The sequence below is a fragment of the Lynx rufus genome, unplaced genomic scaffold, assembly GCF_022079265.1.
Source record: "Lynx rufus isolate CCGP_SWC_20201006 ecotype Redwood Valley unplaced genomic scaffold, mLynRuf1.p SCAF_25, whole genome shotgun sequence".
NCBI classification, from domain to species: Eukaryota; Metazoa; Chordata; class Mammalia; order Carnivora; family Felidae; genus Lynx; species Lynx rufus.
In genome coordinates this window covers 19,212,461-19,223,086 of record NW_025814840.1, presented here as the reverse complement: position 1 = coordinate 19,223,086, position 10,626 = coordinate 19,212,461, and the positions used below count along the sequence as shown (strand labels likewise).

Sequence of the window (10,626 nt, the reverse complement as noted above, 5' to 3'; positions counted from 1 at the left end):
AGAGCGGCCGGGCCGGACCCGCCTCTTTCCCCTCCCCTCCCGCCCCCCACGCGTCGTGTCGCCGGGAAGCCGGGAGGAGACAGAGCGCTCGGGCTCCACGGCGCTCGGCCGGCCCGCAGTCCTCTGACCGCGCCGAGCGGAGCCAGGTGGCGCCGCCCGAGCCCAGAGCCGCGACCCACCCCGGCCGCCTTTGTCTGGGAGCGTGTGGCCTGGAACCGCCGCTCTCGGGGGCCGGGCACGCGCCCACCGCGGTCGGTGACAGCTCGTCCCTCTCGGAGGGCTCCGGGACCGAGGGGCGGGCGGGCCGGGCCCTGCTCGCTCGCGCCTGCACGCCCGAGCGCGCGCACCGATGCCCCCGCAGCAGGGGGACCCCGCATTCCCCGGCCGCTGCGAGGCGCCGCCCGTTCCGCCGCGCCGGGAGCGCGGGGCGCGCGGGGGGCGCGGGCCCGGGGCGCCGGGGGGCCGGGGGCGCGCGGGCGGTGCCGAGGGGCGCGGCGTCAAGTGCGTGCTCGTCGGCGACGGCGCCGTGGGCAAGACGAGCCTGGTGGTGAGCTACACCACCAACGGCTACCCCACCGAGTACATCCCCACCGCCTTCGACAACTTCTCGGGTGAGCGGGGACGGGGGCGCGGGGCCGCGGTCTGCGGTGCCGATGGCCGCGGGGGGGGGCGGGGAGGGCGGCGCGAAGGTCCCGGGGCGGGGGGGTTGGGGGACCGAGGGGGCTGCGGGGCCGGGCGGTCTCCAGCTGGGAAGCCGACCAGGCGCGGAGCGCCGGGCATTTCCCGAGCCTCGGGGACCCGGCGAGCGCGGAGCCTCCAGAGGCAACGGGGAACCCTAAAGCCGGAGCCTGGCGGAGGGGGCGGGGTACGGGGGACAGAGCCTACGCGAAAAGAAATGGTCGGGCAATTTAGTAGCAGACGAGCGAGTATCAGACAGGTCGAGTTCAGGTTGCCTGGTCAGTTTGCTGCGTAGGAAAGTTGCGTCAGGTCGACGTTGCTGGCGCCGCTGCCGAGTTTCAGTGGGAAGGTGACGCGCAGGTGGCCCTACCTGTGGCCCGGAGAGTCGGTCCTTTCCTTTTGGCGGTTCCCGTGACAATGGGCGTCTCCGCTTTAAAGAGCCACGGAGAACGGCAGAAAATACTTGCTTTGGTGAAAACGGCACTGGTAAAGGCTTCGGTCCGGATTAAACCTGGAGAGTAAACCCAATTTCTTCCGAGTCCCTCTCCCCTGGCCCCACTGCCCCTTCCATCTCCCTCCTTGGCTGTGTTTCTGATGTCTTAGTATCTTTTCAGTTATCTCTAAGCTATTTACAGCTCTTAAGTATGGTATGCTGGGTTTTAGTTTGGTGGAAACAAAGATAAAGGGGTTTTCGGGGATTTTTTTTTTGAAATTCACAAAAACGTGAAAATCCACAGAGGCTAGTGTGAAACACTCCCCCTTGCTCTTCAAGGAAAAAAAAAAAAGAAATGTTTCTTGACCACGTAGTTCCAATGGCAAGGGCTTGGGTACCCTAGATGAAAGTGTGCCACACCTAATGGGTTTGCCACCTAAACAGTTTTGGGTCCCCCCCCCCTTTCCTCCTCCCAGCTGATCAGTGTAAACATTAAAAGAACTGAGAAAGTTGTACTGAGACAAACTTGGGTGCTTAATTCAAATAGAAACCTCAGGCTGTGCCCTGAGGCAGGCCCCTGCCCAGTACCCCATCCCAGTGGAAAGGTGGACAGGCTTTCTTTTCTTTTTTAATCCTCTCTTTGAGCCGACAGGGTGAGATGAGCAGGGCCCGCTTCCATAAACAGGACAATGCAGGCAGCCTGTGTTTGCTCGTGTTCTCAAAACAAGCTACAATTTTCTGATAAACCATGAAGCCTTGGAACAGATCCCAAGGGAAAACAGAATTATTTGTGAGGCTTCCCACTGAGTTAAAACGGCAAGGTTGGTTCCCATTTACCCCCCAGTGTTGCTTTTAGGTGTTTTGAAACTAGTGTGACGGGCAAATAAATCTTCCGGGGCTGGGAGAAGAGTGCAGGCCCTTCTGGGGTGCCATCCGATGGCTCAGGGGCTCGCGGCCTCATCCGGGCAGTGCCGTGAGGTGCCAGCCAAGGAGGGTTGTATACAAAAGTGCCTGCATGGGGGCCTCCTTGTTTTAGACCAGTCTTTAATTCATTAGGGGACCGAGAATAACCGAAGGGTTTGGAGGGAGACTGGTAGTTGCAGCTAAAACGATGGTTTTCCTGAAAGAGGTTAAAGGACACCCCCCCTGATCATTGTTTTCATCTTGTTTTTAAGCGGTGGTTTCGGTGGACGGACGGCCTGTGAGACTCCAGCTCTGTGACACTGCCGGGCAGGTTAGTGTATCGTCGCGGCTCAGTGGTGGGAAGGGAACCAGCCTTTGAAAAGCCTCAGAATACCCTCCTTGCATAAACGGGGTCATTCTAAAGCCTCAGGAAGTAGACCCACCCCTGAGAGGGTGATAGGGAGGGGTAAAGCCCTGAGCTAGTAAAACCGGGTTTGGCCCAGCTTTGCGTGGGCAGGACGGGGACAACAGGGTGAAGAACAGTTCTCTTCTCACAGGCGTTTCTGACCTTATTTACTCTCTGGTTTTTATTAAAAATTATCACTGATGCTCTGTGATCGTTTCTCAAAGTTAGTTGGCGATGTAATCATTTCTTTGGAAGTCAACCAGCCACATATTAAAGAAATTTGCTCAAGAGACAGATGGAGTTTTGGGGCACCGGGGTGGCTCCGTCCGTTAAGCGTCGGACTTCGGCTCAGGTCATAGTCTCGTGGTCTGTGAGTTCGAGCCCCGCGTCGGGCTCTGTGCTGACAGTTCAGAGCCTGGAGCTTGCTTTGGATTCTGTGTCTCCCTCTCTCTCTGACCCTCCCCTGCTCATGCTCTGTCTCTCTCTGTCTCAAAAATAATAAATAAGTAAGTAAATAAGTAAATAAATGAATAAGAAAAAGATGGCGTTTCCTAAGCCGTGGTTTGACTCGCTAGGGCCACCTTCGTTCCCTGAAGCAGATGCAGGGGCCAAAGCTGTCCTGCACCAGAGTCATGAATGAACCTGGACTTAGTCTTTCCAAATCGTGGGAAGGTTAGGCACTTGGATCGGACACCCAGGGAGCGATGGGGATTCGGGTGTTCCCCGACGAGCTCCAGGGACTCATCATCACCCCGTCCTCCCTTGGCATGGCGCTCGTCACCGAGGTCTCCTCGTTCCCTGTGAGAGCCCAGGGTGCTGTCTCTTGAGTTGGTCAAAGTGATGGTTAACAAACATGTAGTCCTTCCTGTACTTTGTTAGAGCAGATGCTGAGGGGCACTTTGTAGGCCCGTGAAAGGGCCCACTTCACTCTCTGAGGTATCGTCACGTGACCTTCCGTGTTTAAGAAGTTGGCCTTCCAGTATTCTCTAGTGCCTCATCCCAGCCAGGACTTCCAAACTGCTCACCTAGCCTGGGGACAGCGAGTTCAAACCTCCAGGTGATACAAGCCTGAGCAGCTCTGGTCTCCAGCTCAACGCTGGTTTGGCGGGGGCCACAGCGGCGGGAGTGGTAGCCCGGCCTCTTGTTTCTCTCCTCCTCCTTCCCCTTCAGCCGCAGCAGGGAAAATCAAACACCGTGTGTAGTCTGTGCAAAAGAGAACGCAAAGAACACCGCCGTTGCAATGTTTCATCTTTTCTGGACGCCCTCCTCGTATTTATAGCGAACGCTGTATGGCTTTGCGTAAAGTGGGAATATTTTTCCTGCTCCGTGTCTGATTTTCTGACCTTCCAGGTGAGGTCAGAGGAGCACGTCGATAAATATAGGCATCCCTGCTAAAGCAGGAAGGAGCAGCTTAACGGCCCGAGAGGGCACAGTTACTGGGGACCCCCGGGGGGGGGGCCGGGGAGCAAGCAGTTCAGTGACATCCCTGCCCACTGATGGGGCTCTCCTGTTACATGTTGGTTCTTGCCGCAGACACGGCTTCCTAAGTTGGGGTTCGGCCTGCATGGTGCCTGCCACATAATAGGGCTGAGTCTCGGTTTCGCATGGAGACAGACAAAGGAGAGCTAGCTAGGTCTTGGGGAAGTGCTAACTGAGGTCCTGGGCCCGCCCCTCACAAGACTTCGCAGTCTGGAGGGAAGACAGACCAGCGAGGAGAACTTGTGAAAAGAAACCAGCGAAGTTCCATAAGGCGGAAGGCAACGTGGGCTCGGGGCGCAGGACAGGTGGGTCTGGGGAGAAAACCTCTGAGCAGTTTTGGAAGAGGCAGAGGAGTCTCATTGGGACCGCTTTGTGGAAACGATCCTGAATTATTGAGGCGGGGTTTGATTTGTCGTAGCATGGTCTGTCTGAAAGTGGGGGAGCACGAGAATAATTTTGGAGACGTTTTCATGAAGAAATTGTTTAGAGAAATAGAAGGATTTTGGTGCAAGTTGGTACGTTTTGGTTTATTTGGAAATTGTTTTGTTTTTTTTTTTCTTGCTCTCCCAGTGATGTTTTCGTTGAGATGGACTGAATTTCCTTTTTTTTATTTTAATTTATTTTTGAAGGAGAGAGAGAGAGAGAGACAGAGCATGAGCGGGGGAGGAGCAGAGAGAGAGGGAGACACAGAATTCGAAGCAGGCTCCAGGCTCTATGCTGTCAGCACAGAGCCCGATGCGGGGCTCGAACCCACGAACCGTGAGATCATGACCTGATCCGAAGTCGGACGCTCAACCGACTGAGCCACCCAGGCGCCCCTGGACTGTATTTCTTAACTGACGTATTGGTTAGTAACGCATACCTTATTATGTAACGGAGGAGGTGACCATCTAAAGACGTGTAGAAAACTAACTTCAAAAACTATTTATGAAACCTACACGGTTGGTAAGATAAAGTCATTTTTCCCCTACACCCCAGGTGTCATTTGGGACTTATTTGGACTCACAGCAAAGCCGGTCCAAGTGGTAGTTCTTTCCCAACTTCCTTAGTTAATCCAGATCTGATAAACTGCCTTTTAAGGGACTTGATCTGACACCTGCTGTATTTCCCTGATGTTGACTCAACCTGTGGAACCCCCCCCGGCCCCCACCCCTTCAGGCCGTCCTCACAGTAGCCTTATGACTTGTGTCATGTCTGAGTCCCAACCCAGGGAAACGTGAGCACAGATAGCCCTAACCTGGGGCCCCAATGCCCTGGTTTCATATGGAAGCTCGGAGCAAGAATGTGGCGCTCCTTGGCTGCATGAGGAACTAGAAATCGCTTTTTGTGCCTTCGGGTCTTCCTGTCAGGGAGGTAGGTGAGCCTATGAGACCTTACGAGGAGCTCTTAAAACTGGACTCACGCTCTTACTTGAGTGAGAATAGATTGGAGACTGAGGGCTCTGCAAAACATACCTTTGGCAGAAGAGAGAGGACCGTCACTGAAATAGGAGTAGTTCGAGGTGGCATTACCAAAAAAAAAAAAAAAAAAAAAATCAGGTTGCAGCTTGACCAACGTTACTGTTGAGCTGCCTGTCCGGCCCGCCCCGCCCCTGACGGAATTCTGTGCATCTTCCTGCCCACCCGGCAGGTGCATGCCAGTCACTGGGCCTCAGCACACGTTTCCTTGGGGCTGCGTTCCACTGGCCTCATCCCCCATGTGCCCATTGCATTTATTTCAGCAACTATCTAAGGTTTCTGGGCAGGCCGTGAGGAGGAGGGTTTCATTTCTGCTCGGCTCCCGGAGCCCCTTAGCCAGACTCCCCAGAGGTCTGGGGAGCCAGATTTCCAAAGGCCTGTCACAGGGCCCAGCCCCTGTGCTTGTCTTTCTCTTTATTGGAAATGCAAGCCCGGATTCCAGGCCACGGCCGAGGGTGACTGCCTTCTCACAGCGAGGTGCAGCTGCCTGAGGGAGCTGCCTTTACGTGGGGCTCAGTCTTGTGCTTTTGCTTTGAGGCCTCCGAGAACAGAAGGAATGTTTTATTACGAGGTCTTCAGAGCGAGGCCGTAGTCTACCTGGTCGGGTTTCTGCGTTTATTCCTCCACACAAAGTTGGCACTAAGGAAGCTAAGTTGTTCTTTGTAAACTGTCATTTGTAGAAGACCGACACGTGGCAGTGACGTTCCGAAATGCCAGATTTATTCCTGAGCATTGTAGCTGGCTGACTTCAATATTGTTGGTTGTTGCCCTACAACTGAAATACGGAGCTTCAAATGAAGAAAAAAAAACAGATCCAGGTTTTCTTTACATCTGCAGAAAGGCTGCAGATACGGAATAATGTGCATGTCAGTAATGAAAACCTGGATGACATTTCACTTTTTCTGGCCACTGGGAAGTGGTCTGTTACAGTCCACTTGCGGATGGCTGGCGCCCACGGACAGAAATTTTATTTTATCTATTTTTTATCGTCTTTAACGTTTATGTATTTATTTTTTTCATGATCGCTACACCCAGTAGGGGACTTGAACTCACGACCTTGAGGTCGAGAGTCCTATATGTCTTCCGACCTGAGGCAGCCAGGGGCCCCCACCGATAGAAATTTAAAAAAAAAATTTTTGTTAACGTTTATTTATTTCTGAGAGAGAGAGAGAGACAGAGTGCGAGCAGGGGAGGGTCGGAGAGAGAGGGAGACACGAATCCGAGGCAGGCTCCAGTCTCTGAACTGTCAGCACAGAGCCCGACGCGGGGCTCGAACCCACCAACCGTGAGATCATGACCTGAGCCGAAGTCAGACGCTTAACTGACTGAGCCACTCAGGCGCCCCAGAAATTCTAAACAGGAATGAGATGATGTAAATATTTTCCTATGAGAGAGGTGAGTGAAAGCTTTCAGTTAGCTGAATATGGGACTCCAGGAGACTATAAAGAAATGCTGATTTGGAGGCAGACGTTTCTGCAAGGGCTGAGGCCAGGTCTGTCTGTTCCCAGTGAATCCCCTGGCCCTGCCCGGGGCCCAGTGTCCAGCATGCGACTCTGTGAAGTGGGTGACTATTGCAGATATTCAGCATGATGCTTGGTTTCTATAATGAATTAGAATTATTCCATCCAGTTCTCTATATTTTAAGAGTAGGGTGGGTATGCCCTTTCCCTGGTCCTTTATCTTCCCAAAGCACCGTGCGTGGAGGCCCCTGGTATTTGCAGGGGTAAAAAAAAAAAAAAAAAAAAGGCTAAAGGAAGTAAGAAAAGGAAGAAAGGAGGGAGAAAAAGAGATCAAGCAAGAAAGAGGAACATCAAGCAAGAATGAGAATGTGTTAACCAGTGTTGTAAGTGATTTGCCAGTGAGGGTGGCCTATGAGAGGTCTCAGCTCCAATTCTGGGTCTGTCCTTGGGTCTGATTAAAATTCTTCCCTGCACTGAGTGTGCCCTGAGTGTGTGCAGGTGCAGATAGGTGAGGCGGGCGTCGCTCACAGCTGTCATGGGGACAGGCAAGCCTGGATTCTTTTTTTTTTTTTTTTTAAAGTTTATTTATTTTGAGAGAGACAGAGGCAGCGGCTGGGGGAGGGACAGAGAGAGAGAGGGAGAGAGAGAGAATCCCAAGCAGGCTCCACTGTGTAAGCACAGCGCCCGACAAGGGGCTTGAATCCCCACAACCGTGAGATCATGACCTGAGCCGAAACCGAGTGGGACGGGTAACCGACTGAGCCATCCAGGCACCCTAAGGGCAGGGCTGGATTCTTGAAGACAGGAGCTGTGTTAGACCGGGGCTCACTGGGGTCAGCTTGGAGACCTGGGGATCAGTGTGGATGCTGTCTAAGTTTTGGAAGAGTGGCTAAGCACCACAGTTGAGAGAGTAAGTCTGGGTTACTCTGGGCTGAAGGCTAGATGAAGTCAATTTTATTTCTAAAATTCACCCGATGTAAGTACTTTTTCTGTGGTGAGTTGCAAATGGGTCATGAGTATTGATGAGAACACCGAACACTTTGGGCAGATTGCGTGGGGCTGGGCGTGTGGGCCCCATTTAGGGAAGCAGCAGGATTGCTTTCCGAGGCCCTGGCAGTGGGCTTGCTATAACCCTTTCCGAGGAAAAAATTGGTAAGGGGGTCTTTTTGCTAATGAGAATGGATTTAAAAAATAACTTTTGGGTGCCTTGATTGGTTGCAGGATGAGTTTGACAAACTCAGGCCCCTCTGCTACACCAACACGGACATCTTTCTTCTGTGCTTCAGTGTGGTGAGCCCCTCATCCTTCCAGAACGTCAGTGAGAAGTGGGTGCCCGAGATCCGATGCCACTGTCCCAAAGCCCCCATCGTCCTCGTTGGAACTCAGTCGGATCTCAGAGAAGACGTCAAAGTCCTCATTGAGCTGGACAAATGCAAAGAGAAGCCGGTGCCTGAAGAGGCAGCTAAGCTGTGCGCCGAGGAGATCAAAGCCACCTCCTACATCGAGTGTTCGGCCTTGACTCAGAAAAACCTCAAAGAGGTCTTTGACGCGGCCATTGTCGCCGGCATTCAGTACTCAGACACTCAGCAACAGCCAAAGAAGTGCAAAAGCAGGACTCCTGACAAAATGAAAAACCTCTCCAAGTCCTGGTGGAAAAAGTACTGCTGTGTCGTATGATGTTGGCAAGAAACCCGGAAAAGGCAGTTTTTAGATGAAGCCGATATTAGAAGCTATATTAGCTGACGTGACTCCTTTTATTGTGTAGAACCTGGAGAGGAAACGCGTGTGTGTGCGTGTAACGGGTGGAGCTCTCAGTTTAGGTATTCTTTCTTGCCTTCGACGGTTTTGTTTGTTTCAGCTTAGGGACCAGCCAATTATGCAAGGTATTTCTGAAGGGAGTTGAGCAATGTTCCTAACTCTGGAAAAGTAGAGCTCCGAGACCTCGGGATTAATTTATAGCTAATATGAAAGAGACCCGCTCGGATGTGGGTGTCAAGGATGCGACTTGGCCGCCTTATGATGCGCAGAAGGACCAACGGCGAAATGGTGTGGTCGACCTTCCCTTGATTAAGGGCTACTCGATGCAAGGACGTTCCGTACGCGGGCCGGCCAGGGAGCACCCGTCAGAATTGCGTTTCAACGTCCACACTTACATTGTCCCGCCTGCAGGGAAGTGAACATTCTTGAAGGGCCTGCAGCAAATGTTTGTAGGAGACAAAATGACCTTTATTTCCCTTAAGTCAGCCAAAATGTGTACACGCACACGCACACGCACACGCGCACGTACGTACGGCTATATTTGCTGCTGATTCAGACTTTTAAACGGTTAATGGGGAAAAGCACGGCCACGAAAAAACAGATATGAGGGAAGCTCAGGTTCCTGCTTTTGTGACTTTTTTGAACAGCTCTCTTTTTGATGATACCCTACTCAGAGATGGGATTTTAACTACGTCTCGACGCATCTTTGAGGCCACCTGAAAACCAAACGTGAACATCTCTTGAAACCCGTTTTAAAACGGGTGTCTCTTGAAACCCGTTACGACAACCAGTGAAGTCCACAGATGCCTTTCAGGGACCTGGCAGCAGGGCCCGGCGCTGTGTGTCACCGGGCTCGTGGGGCTGGTCGGCCGCGGCCGGCCGGGGGGCGGTGGGGTGGGGGGGTGGGGGGGTGGACCACAGCCCCCTCGCGAAGCTGCATCCTTCCTGTGGGACAGCCAGGAAACCATATGCTTGTGAACCATTTGTGTTCTTCAAGGTGGCGGATTTTTAGAGCTTAGTCTTCTGGAGAAAACAAGTGCCGTATCAGAAGAATAGTTTTCCTTTTGTGATGGCGGTGCTTCCGAAGTGCCAAAAAAGGTACCCTGACGCGTTGAATTATCACGTCCGGCTGCAGTGGGTGACACAGATTCACCAAAGGCGGCTCAAAAACTAGGGAAAAGCTCTGCAGAGCCAGCGGAGAGAAGCGTCTCCTCTTTCCGTGGGTCTTGCGTTGTCTTTTTTATATTTAACAAAACTAATTTGTGTTTTTCTACGGAAGAAATAAAAGATCGGGACGGGGTTTCTTTCGCCTCTGTTAGTAAATCAAATTAACGGATTTCCTTGTTTGAAAATTAAAACACAGGGGTTGTTTGCCATTTATTTTTCCATCCGTTGAAATTGATAATCCGCTGTTTCCTGAAGCATTTAGTTCTAACCTGAGGGAATAACGTTACTTCATTGTGAAAATGCTCCAGACAGACTTCCCGAAAAGCACTCTTGCCGGCCTGGTCCACCTATCTGTGAGAATAGCTTTCCGGGCTGGGCTCCGCCCGCCCTGGTGTGCAGACCAGGTGGGAGAGGTGGTGGAATTATTTGGGGAGTCATTCTAAACAGTGTTTTTGTGTTTAAACAAATGTCATGGAGTGCAATGCAAATTAATTTTTAAGTCGGAACACAAAACTTGGAAGAAATTTTATGCATGTGATAGCATATGGGGCAGCTCTTGGCCCCCCTGGAGAGGCCACGGGCACCCTCTGCCTTGGAGGGCCACTGGTTGAAAGCTGTTGGTGAAAAGCGCCTGTGTGGCCCAGTTCTGAAAGCTTTACGCAAGCGCTTTATTTCTAACCCAACTTGATACAACCTGTACCGTTGGCGCTAAAAATCTAGAGGGTTGACCTTTAAACACCACCGTTTTTCATATGTTGCTGCGTTTTATAGAACAGTAAAGGTACAATTGATTGTACTTAACGCTTTCCTCCATTCTTGTTTCTTTGTGTGACTTGGGCAGAAACGTTTTTAATTTTTTTTTTTTTCACCGTTCATTTATTTTTG

The 10,626-nt window shown here is 52.1% G+C and overlaps 1 protein-coding gene across 1 annotated transcript; it reads left to right on the top strand.

The window, feature by feature from the left end:
• The first annotated feature begins 349 nt into the window (after positions 1 to 349).
• Positions 350 to 9,427, top strand: RHOU (ras homolog family member U). The gene is made up of 3 exons (XM_047088705.1): positions 350 to 611; positions 2,287 to 2,345; positions 8,038 to 9,427. The coding sequence occupies exons 1-3, from the start codon at positions 350 to 352 to the stop codon at positions 8,491 to 8,493; spliced, it is 777 nt and encodes a 258-aa protein (XP_046944661.1). The 3' UTR covers positions 8,494 to 9,427.
• The last annotated feature ends 1,199 nt before the right edge of the window (positions 9,428 to 10,626 follow it).